Below are 18,596 nucleotides of genomic sequence, written 5' to 3'. Positions count from 1 at the left end.
GGTTAAAAGGGCGCCATACATTGTTATTTAAAGGAAGAGAAACAATAATCTTTTTACTATGGTACGTATCAATACCTCGAAGAAAATGAATTAAAGAAACAATTTTAAAAAATATACCACTTATCATGTCATTTACCACTTATCATGTCACGCCGTTCCGATGTCAAAAAAGATAGAAGATGCTCCAGGGACGAGGTTATAATTTTTACTGACATACGATCAAAATATCACCGCCAAATTATTTTTACTCCTCTTCTGTAAAATTTTCGGAGATAGAAGGCGGGGGGTTGAGGACCGTGTGTCATGTAATCTTCAATGCCCTCCACCGTAGACCTTCAATAATACAAAAAACTTCCTTTTGCAAAATCGAAAGTGAACCCTAGTCAAAACGAGGTGCGCCAAATGCCAGTTTGCAAGATTTTAATCACAACACATATTGCATGTTATTGTCAGTTAGGTGGCTAAACCCTCAATGTTTAGATGAGTTGTCATACACTAAATTTCAATCTATATTTGCTGATATATTATATATTAGTTTTTTATTTTAACCTTTCAAGATAAGATAGGCTAGCTAAGAGCTAACAATATTTTATTTTTTAGAGACAGACCTATAAAAATAAAAATGGATTTGTATCTTTATGGTTTATTGTTATTTTTCGCTGCGATATCTGCAGAGCCTACAGGCAACATGAAACCTCTTGGTGAACAAAGAAAATCTGAGGGTCATATTGATGTGACTGAAGATGCACCCGATGTCCAGACTTTTTTTGAGAAATATATTGCTGGAAGCAGGCCAATAGTTTTCAAAGGAGCTGCTAAAAACATGCCTGCATTTAAAAAATGGAATGACGAATATTTAAAGTACGTAAAATAGTTATTCTTTGTTGTTCCTTTTATTCTTGAATCTAAGATGCATGCACACAACGCAAAGGTTAAAAAAAATTCAATCACTTTCCTTCAGAATAGGAGTGTGGAAAGGACAGCGCTAAGGCCATTCCAAGAAATTTCCTTGATTCGTGCTTCCAACTGAAGTATTTCAGCCAGCAAGTTAGAAAATAAAAAAGCATGAATGATATGAAAAAAAATATGAAGCACCAAATGACAATAACTAAACAGATAAGTTGTAATATTTTCAAGTTAAAAACTGTTTTTTATGATGCTGTTAAACTGCAAAAAATAGTTAATTAATTTTTAGCTAAGAGTTTTAATGTTTGTGGAGTGCCAAAAAAGGTAACTGAACTATACTCTAGAAAAAAACAACTTTTTTTCATTGTTATATCACCTCTTTTTTCACATGTGCGACTGCACACAAAACCTGTAGATTTCTTATGTGCGATTTTACCACGGCATATAATTGCCAACGCTAGGTTATATGTTTTAAAAATTTGTTGGAAATTACGTTGGCAAATGCTGAGTACCATCGCAAATTGCAAAGGCTGTTTTAAAACCAAAGAAAAGATTGCAAAATGAAGGTATTTTAAGGAACAGCCTAAAATCAAAAACCTGTAATTGCAATGGCAAAACTGTGCTGTTTTTATGTTAAAGGCATCTTTAACGATGAAATGTATATGTATATACATTTAAACATCAGAAATAATAAAACTTCCTTCTAATATTCTCAATATTAAAAAAAAAAATTTGATATTAGAAATAAGATTATATAATGTTTAAAACTTTAAACTTCTATAATACCGACTTTTCTAATTCATGTTGGCACTCGTGTTGACAATTACAAATACTGATACTGTACTATACTGTGTTATTTTTTTGTGTTGTCAAAAAATTGAATTAGAAATGTTAAATTCAAATGTACGGTATACACAATATTTCATAATGGGTGCAGCTACCAGCAATCATTATCACGGAATGCCTATCAAAAAAAATTACATGAACCCCTCCATAAAAACAGTAAGCATTTTTTAAATCCGTTCTCTTTATTGTATATTGTAGGTGAAAAAGTAGGTCAGGAAGGTAATTTATTCACAATAAATTACCTTCCCGACCTATTTTTTAAAAAGACATAAATATACGTAAAAAATTTCCTCTAATTTTCAGATTTGCTGTTCGGCTTAATTCATGAAAATTTCAACTTGCAAAAATTTCTTCCTCAAAATTCGCAATTTTCAGACCATTAATTCATAAAAATTTCTTACCTTTTAAATGTTAGTTTGACTCTAAATTACACACTGTTATTTATGACAAGCTTGCAAGGGATAATTTGTCAAATTACTTTTTAAATTGAATAGGCCCTTTAACAACTTCAACACAACAATTGCATTGTTTTTACGATCAAAATATATTTGAAAAAAGACTTTTAAATGTTTAATTGTGAAGGAATTAAGTTCTGAATGATGTGACTGCAAGGTTTTTCTTTTTTATTATTTTAATCACTTTGATGTACTTTTCATATAGACCTTTGAGGGTTCATATTTAATTACTCTGCTATATACATGATAATAAGAGTCATTTTAAATGATCTGAAACTGAAAGCGATAATATAAATATTTATTTATTTTTTAACACATTTGTGTTGGTTGAAATGGGCTGCAAAAGAATACCCTTTCCACCAAAGAAGCTGGCAACTTGGAATTCAAAAATAATATCAACCCTGTATTTTTTCTATATCTTTATTCTTATGAATTGTGAGAAAGTTTTCTACCCTTTACGTTTGTGACATAAAAGTGTGAAAAGGTACATTGTATGTTGCATATTTTTGCATTTAGAGAGCATTTTGGGGAGCTGCAAGTGGATGTTGAAGAAGGGAAAAAAGAAAACAGGTCACTGTCAATGTGGAGATGGCCATTTAAAAAGTTTTTAGAAACATATCAGAAAGAAGATGTATATATGGTTCATAGTTTAGAAGAAAAAATGCGAGGTTTGTAAGGTTTACTTACAATGCATGTAAATTTTTGTGATTTTTTTTTTGTCGTGCTTCTGGTGTAACAAGGAACTTTTGTTGTTTTTTACGTAATATTATGCAAACGCATGACATTCTATGACTCTCATCATCATCATCATCATCATTCTCGGCTTAACGTCTGTTTTCCATGCTAGCATGGGTTGGACAGGGTATATTAATGACCCTCTTCCAATCTGATCTAGACTGTGTTAGATCTAAACTCAACTTCCTCTCTATCAAGTCTGTCCTTATAACCTCCTGCCAAGTCTTTCTCGGTCTGCCTCTGGGCTTTGCCCCAGGAACTATCAAGTCTCTACACTTTCTTACCCAATTATCCTCCTCCATTCTTTCCAAGTGCCCCAGCCAATTCAATCTTCTTATCTGGATAACATCTTTAATTCTACGGAGACTTAGCCTGCTTCTTAGCTCATCTGAACTCTTTCTGTCTCTCAGACTGGCATTACACATCCACCTAACCATTCTCATATCATTCCTTTCTAAACGGTCAAGATCTTCCTGCTTCACTGCCCATGTCTCACTACCGTACAACATAACACTTCTTACACAGGCCTCATACAACCTACCTTTTACCTCAATTGACAGGACTCTGCTAGTCAATAAAGGAAGTAACTCTCTAAACTTTTTCCAAGCAGAACCTATCCTGCAAGTAAAACTTCTTCCAACACCCCCTTCACTGCCCAACATATCACCTAAGTAACAGAAGTTCTTAACTATCTCTAACGAGCCACTGTTGTACATCATTAAAGCTGGAAATACTTCATTCTCTATAATCTCACCTTTGCAACGCTTGCCTCTGCTTAGGACATATTATAACGTTATATTGTTTTGGCTATAAATAAGTATGAAAATATTTTTAACTGTACATGCCCACAATCATTTTGTCATGATGTAAACAAAAATTACAGTACAAACTACATGCTGTGAAAAAATAAAATAACATACCAATGTAACATAAAAGGTTATGCTTATGGGATTAGCCAACTAATTCAGGGTGTCTGATGTACTTCAGAGATACTTAAAGTCATGCTTGATGACCCTAAAATAACTAAAATAACTTATAAATATGTATAAAATGTATATGTATATGTATAAAAAATATTTACTTATTGTATTTGCATTCTGTTAAACTCTTATATTTGGCTATGACTTTTTAGGGCTTTTTTACATTCGCTTTAATTCTACCTAGTCTGTGGGCTCGAAAAATTTTGAATATTGTTATAGCAGAAAACTTTAAAAACAAAACAAAAAAGGGAAAAAACCTTAAGAACTTAAAGTTTCATAGATATTTGGATTATTGCCCAGAGTTGTGGTATTGTTGTGATTTTGTCCTTGTACAGCTTTCAGTTTACGCAGATGCTTGAAATGAATCAAAGCCTTTTTTACAGGTGCATTATTACCAACAGTACTTATAATTAATAGAGGTTACTTTGGTTAAATTTTTAAATTTTTGTACAGGTGATCTCCGTTTATTTCCAAGTTTATCATGTGGAGGATACACACGTGTACTGAACGATGTTGTGATGTGGTTCTCCAGTGGAGGGACCAAATCAGTTCTCCATAATGATCACATAGACAACGTAAATTGTTTATTTAGCGGTTCTAAACAGTTATATATGGTGGACTGGGTATGTAAGAGAATACTTCTCATGCTTCATCTTTTTGTCTAACTATGTTTTATGTTTGTGAGTTTGTGTTTTTTTCGTTGTTTTATCCTATTGATCATTTTTTTGCTTATAAACGTTTGTATTTGTTTTTTTCAGTCTTTGTTTGTTTGTTTTGGTTTGTTCTGTTTATTGTTTGTTTTGTTTGTTGTTTGTTTGCCTTGCTTTTTTACATTGTTGTTAGACGTGTTTACTTTGCTATTTGTTTTTTTTGTTTAATCATTTTATTTCTTTATCAATTTTGTGTTATTCAGAAACATCGCGAATTTATCGATATAGATGCACCGAATGGAGCTTTTAGCAAAGTAGATGTTGATGCTGTTGATTTAGATAAATACCCGGGCATAGCTAAGGCGCCATGGTGGGAAGCTAATATGGTAGCTGGAGATTGTTTGTTTATTCCATCAAGGTTTGTTTTTATTAAATTATGGGTTTGTGTCTGTCGTGGGGTAGATAAAAACTAAAGTAAATAATTACAAAAAGTGACATTAAATTCCATTTTTTTGTGAAAGGGCGTGGAGATGAGCTACTGATTTTTTACTGTAGTGACTTACAAAAAAGCTGATTATAGCAGTATAAACATTTGTTAGCTCTGTAATTCGCTTTGTTTAAACATTGTGTATTGTCGTGCAAGGTGTCTCCCCAGGTAAAATTTAGAAAATTAAGATTTAGAAATTTGTTTCTCTGTAAGTGAGTAAAAATTATACATATATGGCTTGGTCAGTCGGATGGGAAGATAACTAAAATATGTAGAGTTTTGAAACTGGGAACAATTTACCATAAACATTCTTGGTTGTGTTTGAACGATTATTCATTATCAAGGGTCAGGTAAAACGGCTTATAAGCCCTTTATTTATATGCATTCCTTTTAGATGGTTCCATCAGGTCCGCTCGTTTACTGATAACAAACGCAATATGGCTGTGAACGTTTGGTTTTACCATATGCAAAAGCTTAACTTGACTGACTGTGAGAAGAATCAAGATGCTGGCAAATATGTACCGCTCGATAAATTCAAATTTGGAGATTTAGAGTCTGCGCGGTAAGTGTTTTGAATTATTTGACAAAGAACGTGTGAACAAGGAATTTACCTTGGTAGTGTGAAAAAATATTTTTCTATTGTCAGTTTTCTTTATCGTCTAAATGAAACAAAACGTAGTCCAAACATCGTAATTAGCGCTCCACATAAAGTTCAGGGTGTTTACTTTGTTTCGAAAGTAAGGAATTGGAATACAGTTTAGGGTGCGTCAAAAAACTTCCAGGTTGAAATATCAGGATATTGGAATATTTTAATTTCAGATACCTTAAGGTTAGAAATTATGGCGCAAGAAAATGTTACGCAAGAAAATATTGCGCAAGATATATTGCGGGATTAAAGATTGCGAAATTGGTCAAAATTTGCAATCTAATGTTGTCGATTTTCAAAGACGAGTTATTTCTGTTCGTTTTTTTTTCTATATGAAGGAAACCCCTTAATTTTTTGCATCAAAAGAAATTTTTAAAGAAAGAAATCGTAATGACCAAGATGAAAAAAAAATTATCAAGCGATTTCGTGGAAAAATTATGGATCATTATGCTTCAATTTGCAATTTTAAATTCCGCAATTTCTTTAAACAATATCAGATTCGCAATCTTTAATTCCGCAATTTTATGTTTGTATCACTAATTCGCAGTCTTTAGTTCCGTAATTTACCAAATTTTCGACCATGAATTCTTTAATTCCGCAATCTTTTCTCGCGAAAACGTTTATTCCCTTAAGATACGTTCTTTAAAAAAATTTAGTATTCAACATCTCGAAAAATCAGTCAAAAAATGTCAGAAATACATCAGGAAAATGAGGACTTGATATAAGTGAACAACCTCAAGTGTCAGAAGATCAAAATCTTCCTGCAGTTAAAGTGTGCATATAAACTTTATGGTAGATTGTTGTTACTTCTCTTCGTAGGTATGTTTTGAAGCTGGAGCTTCAGGATGGACCATTACATGTTCGAAAGATGACTGGTCGAATAAAGGTATTTTTACATTTGGGCACATTTATAGCATAAATAAAAAATACTTTGAAAATAAACAATAAACTTATAAACTCATGGCGGTCTTCCCTAAACAGCATTTGAAAAGAAATGCAAAAAATTGCTTATAAAAAAAGCATTTGTTTTTGTTTTTCTCTTTTCCTGTTTATCTTTTCGTTTGTTTTTTTATTTTTGCGTTCGTCACGAAAGACAACGTCTCAGTCCTGTATATTAAATGATTCATCCGATTACATTGATGCGAAAGTTGTACGCAGGGTTTTGCGAAAGTTGTACGCAGTGTTTTGTGAGCCATCTCATTACAGATATAATAATTTTATTTATTTATTTAGGCACATATAGGTGCAGTGGCAAGTAAAGCAGAAATAAAAGAGGTAATTTTTTTGCCTGTTTTTTCAAAGAAAATATAATTATTTCTTAGAATTTTTTCAGACAATTGCGGAAATATTTTTTGGTAAAATCTTCGCAAAATTATTTTCAGGAATGGTGCGTATTGTTGAAAAAAAAATCTTGCTTTGGATTGTGTTTGCGCTTTCTACTTAATTATGTTGGAAAAACGAATTCAAACTTTCTAAGTTTGTATCTTTTTAGGTGTTGTCAATGCTCGATCGAGATGGAGATAAAATGGTAACCATGGAAGAATTAGATAATCTCACGGAAGACGACTTAACGGTATTATCAAGGATGTTCCCAGGGTTGGAAAGAGCAGTGAGTGAAGAGGAAAATGGAGGCGAAGAGGGCGGTGAAGACCAAGAGGGTGGTGTAGGCATGGAGGGTGAAGAAGGTGATGAAGATCTAGGTGAAGACGAGAGTTTAGAGCCAGAAAGAGAAGAGCTGTAGTAGAGATACGAGAAAACAAAAAAGTGTGCTATACTTCAGTGCTTAAAAAAATGAAGAAAATATTTGAAACATTTTTTTATCGTTTTTATACCTAGTCTTTTTATATTTCAATTTTCTTTTTATTTTGTTTTCAAAACATTACATTACAAAGAAAATTACAAAAAACATTACAAAAAGATTACTTTGTTTTCTGGCGATTACAAAAAGACGTAAAGATTTGAAGCATCAATCTTTTCTTTCGAGGACTGCATTAAGAACTAAAATTTTCGACGGAAAGACTTTCGGACACAATTTTTTTATTATGAAGTCAAAAAATGTATGGGTAAGTCTTTTGAACGAATTTTAACCAAATTTCAAAAGTAATGATTACGGGAAATGACACAAAAAGAAGGGTAGAAGTATTTAAAGTGTACATATATTCACCATAGATCTAAAAAAGGGTCTTCAGGATCCAACTTTATAGAACGAAAAGAAAAAGTTCAAAAACGGAAGTTTTTATTGATTTTCTGATTACCCTATATATTATTTTTATGCATTGGTCCTTTTTTAAAAAAAACTAGGTGAACCAAACTCTTTAGACAAATAAAATTTCCGTTCCTAATGTATTACGCAAAAAATAAAGTTGACAGTACGAATCGTTGTTGACATTTTCAACTAATTGGCGTTGTTATTGACTGTATTTATTTTTATTGACATGGTGATATATTGATTTTTTGTAATTATTTCACTTTGTTAGGAATTATTTTATTAGAATGAATGAATATCAGAATGAATAATGATCGATCTTTTTCCAACTTTTTATGTGATTTTTTTATCATTTGTCTTCCCTGTTGTAGCCTTAGAAGTTGAAAATGATCTTCTGCCTGATGTGAATCGCAAAAAGGGAAACAGAACTAAAAAAAAAGGTTTTTTTTCACTTCTACTCGTAACAAAAGAGCTACTGGTAAGTTTACAATTGCTACGCCTGTTACATGATAAAAGGTGTAATGTATAAAATATAAGTGCGCAGTCAAACCTGTACATAGCATGCATGCTCCATATCAGGTTTCGACAGTGTGTACATTCAAACCTCAGAAGAAGAAAAACCTATAAAACAGACATTTCCAATCGAGGGACACTTCTAAATTCTCCATGTACGACTGGTTTAAATAGGCTCAACTATATGTCTTTGTTAAAATATATTACTTTGAGTCCAAGATTATGATCATTCACGTATCTGGATGTATACAAAAACATTTAGCCAGTTAAAAATCCAACCACATTACTTTTATAAATATGTATTAATAAATATGCTTGGTTTACGCGTGTCTTTTGGAGTGCACTGCTCTTTTAAGCTAGTCTAATGCAGGCTTTAACTTTCGTTAAGGTGTATCCACATTTACCTTAAACGATCGTGTTTTGGTGTATTGTTGCAACATGTGATCAGCTTTCCATACTGACTTGATTATCTTTTTTCTTCTTTGTCACATCTTTCGGATTATTAAAAGATCGATCACTAGTCGTGTTTTGCAGTTCCTTATTTGCATTCTTTAAAATGTCACGATTAAATTCTACGGGTGCTGTCTCCATAACTGTTAATGGCATCGCTATACCGAGTATTTCGGGTATCATATATGGCTTTAACCAGCCCACGAGGGGTGTGCGACCAGGTCCATAATGGCCCAACTTATGATAAAACAGTACACCGTCGATCTAAAAACACAAGGGAATGAAAAAACGCTTGATAACGCGAAATAACTTCAAATAATTCAGTTTAAAGTCTTTGCGGTTATCGCGTTTAAGTTGGGTCTCATGTACAGTTTGTTTAGAAAGAAAATGTGGTGTATTTTCCTCCAGTTATTTTTTCTCTTCTGTACTCATCAAAGTTCTTTAATATGAAACTCTTCAATTGATTCATATAGGAAAAGTAGCAAAGTTCTTGGACAATTTATAGTCGGGTTAAAATCCAAATCTATGGAAAAACCAACTACTTTTCTCGTCACACAACTCATCATTCTAACCACAAAGTGATTTATCGAAAGTTTTGCATAGGGAGAGAACTACACGACTATCAATCAAGAATTCGTTCCGCTGAATATATACTTAAAAAGCAACGCAAAGTTTTTGGTTATTGTGGTTGGCTTTTCTACTTTTAAAAATAAATTCGCGTGTTTACTGACTATTTTAGGTTAAGTGTACTAATCGAAATCAAAGTGCAGTTACGTTCTTTGTACGAAACTTGAGAAAATTATTGTTTTTTAATTCTTGTTAGCGCCATTTTCGTCTTCGTCTTTAATCACTTTTGGTGGGTTGTAGGCTAACAAATGCTTTTATGAGAGATTTGAGTTTTATCCTGCTTATAAAAGGTTGTTTGCAAAAAAGCATGTGGTTCTAAAAATATATTTGAAGCATAAAGGTAGTAAAATCTTGGAGAAACTTTCGCGAAAGTTTCCGAGTTTCTTTATTCGCGAAAGTTTATCCAGTAAGCTATTTTATCATTTTTCACGAAAAACGCACAAACTACTTTATAAATCTTATTTCAAGAAAGAAAATGTATAACATTTTTAATTATGTTAAGAATTTTGAAGTTTTTTCTAACTGACAAATTCTTGTTCGCAAAAGTTTATGTCGCAAAAATTTGAAGGTTTCTTTATTCGCAAAAGTTAATTTCGCGAAATTTTCCGAATTTCTTCATTCGCGAAAGTTTATTCAAAAAATTTCGCGAATTTTTTTTCTCGCGAAAGTTTCTCTCGCGAAAGTATCTCCAATTAAAGTACTCTAGTCTTTATTGCCTAATGATTTTGGATTCGTACGAATGTGATCGTTGCTTATAAGTTGTCAGTTAGAAGAAACGTATTTACCTCGAATGGATATGTGTCTGTAACAGCGTTCACGATCGCCGTCTTCTCACACAAAACATTTCTACACGGTTTAAACTTGAACTAAAAGATATATATCAGAATATTTTCCTAATAATAGCTTATTATGCTTTTCCGAACTTGTAAATCGGGGTCATTCAGTAAAAGAGAACCGGCTTACCGGGTTTACACTAGATTGCTCGGATAGCTTTGGAGCATCTTCTAGGAGTTTCGAGTTTAGCCAAAAAAATCTGAAATCGACCTAAAAACGAAAACAAAATTGTATTAGAGATCTACGCATTTTTATAACGAATTCTGATATAAGAGGATTAAAAAATAAATAAATAAATTATTTTACAGTTTCAGGACTTAAACGTTTAGTAAATGTCAGGATTAGAATTATCTTTAAAAAAATCATAAGGAACGGAAAAATTACTTTTTTACGAATTTTAATTTAATTTTTAAACTACAATTTTGTGGGAAATATTACTAAAAAAAACAAGAAATCATTTGCGCTTTCTCTATATTAGACACACGTACGTTGACCTTGCCAATGTTCACAAACAACTTAGGACTTTGTAGTTAGGTAATTGTAATTGTTGGTAATTTGGTTACACCCAAACTCTTACACAATACTAATGTTTGCTGATGTCAAAGCGTAATTGAAGAAACTGCGACTAACGGATTTTTTTTTGGTTGCCTAAAGATCTCTTAAAGTGGAGCTTTCGCATCCCACTGGACAGTGGAACATTTGCCACATGATCCTGTTTTGCAAAAAACGGCTGTTTTAGAAAATTTAAAGAGGATTGTAGCTACGTAAAAATTGTTAATTTTACTAAAGGGAATTTAAATTTGAAATTAGTGACTGGTGATTTTTAATGATTTTTATAGTAAATAAACCACGCTATTTTTATAAAGGTGGTTATTGTCATCACCGAAACGTCATTTAACAAAACCCATTCTGAAATCTTTGGAAGTAAAATCGCGCTGGAGGTCAAGAAGAAATAAATCCTTATCTCGCTATCGTAAATCGGGTTTTCCTTACTTTGGTATTGTAGAACGGGTTTCCCTTACCTCTGTATTATAAATCGGGTTTCCCTTACCTCAGTATCGTAGACCGGATTTTCCTATCTCGGTATCATAGATCGGGTTTCCCATATCTCGCTACTATAGATCGAGGTTCCCTAATCTCGCTATTGTAGATCGGGTTTCCCTTATCTCGCAATTGTAGATCGGGTTTTTCTTATCTCGCTATCGTAGATCGGGTTTCCCTTACCTCGCTATCGTAGATCGGGTTTCCCTTACCTCGCTATCGTAGATCGGGTTTCCCTTACCTCACTATCGTAGATCGGGTTTCCCTTACCTCGCTATCGTAGATCGGGTTTCCCTTATAACACATAAGATCCAACATCCAGTACGTGCGATTGACTTCATCGTAGATGCAATCCAACAATGTAAACGAGCGTGCAAAGTTATCTGAAAACAAACAAAAAGTTATAAAACAAAGTTTTAGAAGAAAAAGTGTTTATAAATATAACTGAAGAAAATATTCTTTGAAGTAAATTATTATAAATCTCTTAAATAAAACACTTACAGAAAAGTGATATTTTTCCAAATATGGTATTTGTTTTTAAATATTGTTTACAGAATTTATTGATTTTAAAATAATTAAATAGGATGAAATTCGCTTACTTCACAGACTTTGATCAAATTCGCAAAATGAAATATCTGCCAAATTAAATTCCACAGTAAACACAGCAAATACACACAATTTTTAAGAGAGAACAATTGGGTTACAAGCTGTGAAAAATAACACCATTGCAGCTGGAAATAACGTGGCTGGTAGCACCAGAATTACCCTCAATTTCTAATTCTTGAACGGATGTGAAACATTATGTTGCTAAAATGCGGCGTTCTTTGGAGGGCGGCGTTCTTTAGAGGAAATACGGTAAGCAAATTCAAAATAGCAACCATCAGAAAATTTATTAATATAACATACTGTCTTTTTTCCATGTTTTGTATGAACCACCAGGTAATAAGGAGGGAAATCTATTTAACACGTGACCGCCTTTCGAATACGCTGTAGTGTGACCCTAAAATGTTAATATCGGAAACACTAATCATATGACTTGTTTGCCGTAACATTTAACTATCTTCGCTGATAAAAAAGCAACTGTTCAACTGAAAATAAAGGTGCAAGTAGGGCAAAGAATTTTATTGCCAAAATATTTCAGGGAAAAATTTTCTTTCTATGTTTTGAAAAATCGCAAAATTAAATTCCCCCAAAGTATCAGGGTTTTTTAAGATACGTGAAATTCATTATTTTTTTTAATCACAAATTGCAAGAGGTAAATTCCGACAAAAACGAATTTTAATATTTGATTTCATATAAATTTGTTGAAATCATAATTCTATAATCTCCATGAAAACTTCTTGATCCTCTGCAAAAACTATTTACCAAAGAATTGACCATTCTTGTAGTCAGGGAAAGTGTTCTTGCAAAAATGTAAAAATTTAACCCTTCTTTCAAAAAATGAAAGTTTTTTCCAACAAAATATTCTAACAACAAAGTACAAACAAAAAAGTAACACTAGTAATTAATACACTTGTTGTCGATAATCAATACTCCTGTATTGTTGCAGACACAGGAAAATCAATATTTCTGTAAAAGAAACCCTACCTTGTGTGCTACTATCAACACTCTCTTTCCAACAGGACAAACTACCATCAGCCAATTTGTTGTTAGGTCTGTTGGAGGGTCAACAATCCATTCTGACAGCATCAACTAAAAAAGATTTTTTACAATACATTGCATATCTTGTTTATTAGTTCCAAAATTTAAACTTAGCAATGCCATTTTGTCAAGAAGTTTTAGTTAAGGCAAAACACGAGGACTTGATATAACACGTGTTGAATTAATGTTTACATTTGAGCAAATTCTTTGAGAGATATATCTTTATAAAAACAGTTCAGGTTGAAACCTTATAAAAACGCAAAATCTTTAACCTTTACCAAATTTAAGTCTTTCTTACCTAAAAGTATGTACTTTTTACCAAATGATTTTAAATAAGCAGAAATATAAAACTTCAACATAATGTATTTGTAATGTACCTGATTTTTGTATGGATTAAATTTTTTATCTTTTCTTTTCTTTTGCTCATCCACATCCTACAAAAAGTATAGAGTAAGTTGAACATTTTGCTGTGTACTGGGGCAGGGTGACCACTAATAAAATGATAATAAAAGTAAGGATATTAAGGAGGATTAAGGAGACAAATTAACATTTTTAAGGATATTTTGCTACGAACGAGAATAAAAAAATAAAAAATAAGGATAATTAAGGAGAAAACCAATTTTAGTTCTCTATCTTTAATGTTACATACTACGTTTTATAATAAGAAAATTATACATGTTATACAAATTTACATATAAACTATGCCCTGAATAATAGAAAATATAGGATTTCAGGTAACAGGGAAATACGTCTATTTCACTGGTGATGAACAATCCATGAACACATTTCCAAGAAAGTTACGATCAGAAAAAATTAAGAAATAAGGAAAAATTGACGAGAATAGCTAAAATTTCAATTTTTTTAAGTATATTTAAGCACTTTTAAGGAAATTTTCTTTTTCTAAGGTTATTTAAGGAATTTAAGGAGTGGTCACCCTGTGGGGTAGATACATGATTTACAACTTGCTGGCAAAATGATTCATTGTTATCCAAGGGTTGATTGATAAACAAATTCATCAGATTCATCAAATTTATGAGAGAAAATGTTTAAAATATTGCACATCCATTTGTTGAATATCAAGATTTTGTAATCAAGGTATATCATTTCTTTACGAGCAGTCACTTTTATATTAACAAAACAAGTATATCATTTTATTCAGGAGCAGTAATTTTATATTAAGAAAACATAAGTATACCATTTCAATCTCCAAAGAAATTTCTTCAAATTCATTTTCATTCAAGTCACCATCCGCAAGTTTGCGAGCATAATTAGCTGCGTCAAATCTCCTCCTGATATTTAAAAAAAGAATTTCAAAAATTTATTAAGTTATTAGTAGTGATATTGAAGAACTACTTTGTTCATCACTAACATACTGCCAAGCAGTGAGTGGGATTCGATTCCCCAGAACTGGGAGCCGCAGATGAACCCACTACACTACGCGGAAATATGTTAGTGATGAACTCAGATAGTTTATCCGGATGGTGTGTATACATATAGGTGAATATTTATCATAGCACATCCGTATTTCATTCTCAACACGGAATGCTTCACCCCGATCAGACCCCTGATCAAGACGGGCGAGTATAATGCGTGTAAGTCATATTGAAGAAGAACTACTTTGTTCATCACTAACATACTGCCAAGCAGTGAGCAGGATTCGATTTGCGTTAGTAATTCGCGTTAATATGTTAATGATGAACTCAGATAGTTTATCCGGATGGTGTGTAAACATATAAGTGAATATTTATCATAGCACATCTGTATTTCATTCTCAACTTTGCCTTATTGGTAGTGATTTATAATATAACATACTTCTTCTGATGGTCTAGATAATTCTTTCTCCTATTCTCTTGAACACCTGATCGATAATATCGTCCTTTAAATTCATTGAGTCTAAAGAAAAATGTTTTTTTAATCAACAAAATAGAAAAATTGTAACAGATGGGCATGCACAATATTGACTTGATGCAACACCCAAATTGTCAACTGTTTGGTCTTTATATTTTATATCATTAAAGCTTATAACTCATAGAATACTTATCTTGAAAAAAAATTAAAAGTTTTGACAGGAAAAAAAGGAAAAAAGGAAAAATATAAAACAATAAACAAGTTCTTTTCAATAAAATTTAATTTGTTTCCAAAGTTGAAATCTTGATATCTTAAAAAAATTTTACGTCAAAAGTAGAGACAAAACTAAAATATCAATGTTCTGGACATGCTGAGCTCTCTAACAATTGACTGTTTTTACTTAAAAATTCATTGTTTAGTTATTACAGTGTAAAGGTAAAAAAGAACAACAAAGAATCACAAAAAAACAACATTTTTATACAAATTCAGAGCTAAACCTTAAACAATACTGAGACGATTTTTAGAACTCAAGTGGAGAAGACTTGGTTAATGTAATTTTTATGCAATAAGCCTTAGATGTTTAAACAATTAAGGTTTTCAATAATTTTTTACATCTTCCCGGTTTATTATTATATAACAAAAATAGCATTATTTCATAGAAAATATATCTGGTTTTTAGAAAATATATTACTTTTATACAAGTTTATTTCACAATTTCTGAAATGTGGCCATTATTTTGAACATGAGTAATAGGTGTTTCATGTATCCTTAAATTTTTAAAAAATCTGTTATGTATAACATCTAAAAAGAGCTAGAATAAGAATTTTTAGTTGTTGGATCCAAATAAGGACATAATAGATTTAATCGAATAGTGTTTTCTTTTTTAAAACTTTTATTAGTATTGGAAAATTAAACACTAATATATACTTTTATGTTTGGCAGTTATGGTATTTGGGAATCGCACAAATCATATAAGATCAACTTTTAAACAAGAAGTATGATTAGGAATTGAAATAAGTATTCTGCGTTTATAACAGAACTATATTGCTATTTTGCTTGTCTCTGCTTGTCAAATAATAATGACTTATATACATTGAAATCAAACAAAAATATATTTACCTTGGATGGATAGATGATGAATCATTTTCACATTTTTTAACTGATAAACCTAAACTAAATATCCTTGTGAGTTCTTCAGACATTTTTCTTTGTGTATCTATCTCTATACAACAACAGATTTTAATGTTATTTGCAACAGATAGATGACAAAACTTGAGAAAATACAACATTCAAACTTTAGCCTTTTTACAAGTAATTTTACATGAGAAGAGATTTGTAATCTTGGAGAATGAGTTCGGGTGCTGATGTTGCATTTATTAGGCAATTTACTTTGTTAAGGTTATTGTTCCGGGTGTTTAGATAAAGATATCTATAACATTATCTTTACATATAACAGAGTCCCTAAAATGGTAGAAAGGACTATGAAAACTATGAAAAATACACTATCAATTACTTATAACTTTAAGATGAATCAAAAACTTTTGATGAAACTTCTTGTACACATAGTCTAGTTAAAGTCCATTTTTAAAAAAAAATTTTTTTGCAAAATTTTTATATGGCGTTTGGAGGAATCAGCTATTGTTTCCCAGTCACCTTTAAAGAAAACTCTAAATCTAAAATTGGTTCACACTGAGAGATTGCTTAATTTTCAATCTTCTAACCTATTTTTTGAAATCTACATGCAAAAATATGTCAAAACTGATATTTTCATTGTCCCTGGGCAATCAGAAGCAAATCTATGACTAAAAATAAACAGCGCAAATTGCTTCGTGTCATGTAAATACACCCTTAAAACCGGAAACCAGGCCTTAACTAAAACGCATATAACAAGAGAACCACAATATTATAGGCTAAAATTTTGTATGTGATCTCTTCTTAATGATACCTACCAGATTTGAAAAAATGAGCAAAATCCATAGACATTGGTTCAATTTTTACAAAATTTTAGGTGATTTGACATTACCCTTTTGTGAATCACCAAAAGTTAATGTTACAAATTTTAAAGATTAAACCTCAAAATGTACATATATATATCTTTATTATCCAAGCATAAAATTGAAAATGATTTTTCAGTCAGGGAAATCCTCTTAATTAAGCTGTACAGCTTAATTTGGATGTCAGCTTAATTAGGATGTATCATACAGCTTAATTAGGTGACATACATCTAAATTAGGAGGTAGAAAAAGTTTTTCCCCGATTTCTCGAAAAATGTAAATTTTAGCAGAATCACCGCCGCAGCTCTTTCATCATCAGTTTGACCACTACATTATAAAAAAAAAATGGTATCTCCAGCACCCCGGGTTCAAAAGATATGGATAAAGAATGTTAGAAATCGCGAGCCCGGCGTCAAATAACGCGCCGGTCATGTAGTTTCATTTTAACTTGTTCGAATTCATAATGGCAGCAACCTGAAAAAAACCGCGTACTGCATCCTAGTTAGGATGCACGTCACGTGATACAGCCTATTTAAGCGGACATTTTTAAAACTTCAAATTTAGCGGATCTCCGGGGTGCTACGAAAAAACTAATGTATTGGAGATGTTTATATGCACGTAAATATTGGATTTATTGAGTTAGATAGATGCTAAAATTCAGTTAAATGTGTGTTTTCGACGAGCAAAGTTTTGTACATCTTAATTAAGCTGTAGAACGCCTAATTAGACTGTATGATACATCCTAATTAAGCTGACATCCAAATTAAGCTGTACAGCTTAATTAAGAGGATTTCCCTGACTGTTTTTGGTCCTAATTTCTTATCAAGTTCATCTCTGTACCTAAAGTAATCATACTTACTTACTTACTTAAGTAAGTAAAGTAATCAAATTTATTAGGTTTTTGATATTTGTGACAGCAGTGTATATCGAAATATTGGCTACAAAACAACCATGATGGACATTTTTGAAAAAAATTGAAATACTGGGATGGTTCTAGAGTTCTGTTTTGGACTATACCACACAACTACTTTTTATAACCTTTTTTACCAGGGACGATCCCAGATCTGGGATTGTCTTGGAAGCTGGCTCTTACCTGGCTATTTTTAAAGCCACCTGGTTTATTCTTTCTTTGTTTTCAACTGCCATCACATCTACACATCTCTATACTTTAATATTAATATTCATTACTCTCTGACTCATAGTTATAATCAATTATTATAATAACACACAATAAATAGTAGTTTCTAAAGGGATTAGTATAGCCGCTTATAAATCGCCACCATAGCGACGACTTTGTTCACCATTAGTTTACGTAGCTGTGTAATAGCCACATGAAATATAAGGCGCTGTTTTGTGCATTATAAAGCGCTATTATAATCGGAATTCCGGTAACATATTAAAACAGCCTTGTTCCCCAGGACTCTTTGTCTAAGAAACTAGTACGGTGACACACAGGTGCGACCGCCAAGCAACTTTTCCTTTGTTTAAATAGAATGATATGTCAACCAATAGCAACCTACGCGCGTGGACCTGTCTTAAATCGTTACTTTCGCTGAAAGAAACTTATCACCACTATTGAGAACTCTGTCGTAGCGACTGGATGGAGATAGTTAGTTATCTCAAACATACATGTTGGGGTGAGTGAGAATCTTCCTTATCCAAAAAGTAATGTTGTTTTGGCCTCGCGAAAACAATACATAAAATGGCACTGAAGCTGCCCACCAAAATTTAACTCTA

At 32.0% G+C, this 18,596-nt stretch overlaps 2 protein-coding genes across 2 annotated transcripts; one reads left to right on the top strand and one right to left on the bottom strand.

The window, feature by feature from the left end:
* The first annotated feature begins 578 nt into the window (after positions 1–578).
* On the top strand, positions 579–8,245 carry LOC130633526 (bifunctional peptidase and arginyl-hydroxylase JMJD5-like). Its single transcript, XM_057444557.1, has 8 exons — positions 579–861; positions 2,724–2,875; positions 4,376–4,545; positions 4,836–4,990; positions 5,454–5,621; positions 6,525–6,591; positions 6,939–6,980; positions 7,198–8,245. Exons 1-8 carry the CDS (start codon positions 623–625, stop codon positions 7,444–7,446), a joined length of 1,242 nt encoding a protein of 413 aa, XP_057300540.1. The 5' UTR covers positions 579–622; the 3' UTR covers positions 7,447–8,245.
* A 103-nt stretch (positions 8,246–8,348) lies between these two features.
* Positions 8,349–16,122, bottom strand: LOC130633558 (snurportin-1-like). Its single transcript, XM_057444560.1, has 10 exons — positions 15,985–16,122; positions 14,830–14,910; positions 14,213–14,306; positions 13,395–13,451; positions 12,964–13,068; positions 12,283–12,376; positions 11,647–11,759; positions 10,465–10,545; positions 10,287–10,367; positions 8,349–9,138 (listed from the first exon to the last, which is right to left on the bottom strand). Exons 1-10 carry the CDS (start codon positions 16,065–16,067, stop codon positions 8,869–8,871), a joined length of 1,059 nt encoding a protein of 352 aa, XP_057300543.1. The 5' UTR covers positions 16,068–16,122; the 3' UTR covers positions 8,349–8,868.
* Positions 16,123–18,596: the final 2,474 nt, after the last annotated feature.

Source organism: Hydractinia symbiolongicarpus, chromosome 1, assembly GCF_029227915.1.
Source record: "Hydractinia symbiolongicarpus strain clone_291-10 chromosome 1, HSymV2.1, whole genome shotgun sequence".
NCBI lineage: Eukaryota > Metazoa > Cnidaria > Hydrozoa > Anthoathecata > Hydractiniidae > Hydractinia > Hydractinia symbiolongicarpus.
The sequence above is the reverse complement of the archived record's forward strand: the minus strand, read 5'-3'. Positions and strand labels throughout refer to the sequence as shown.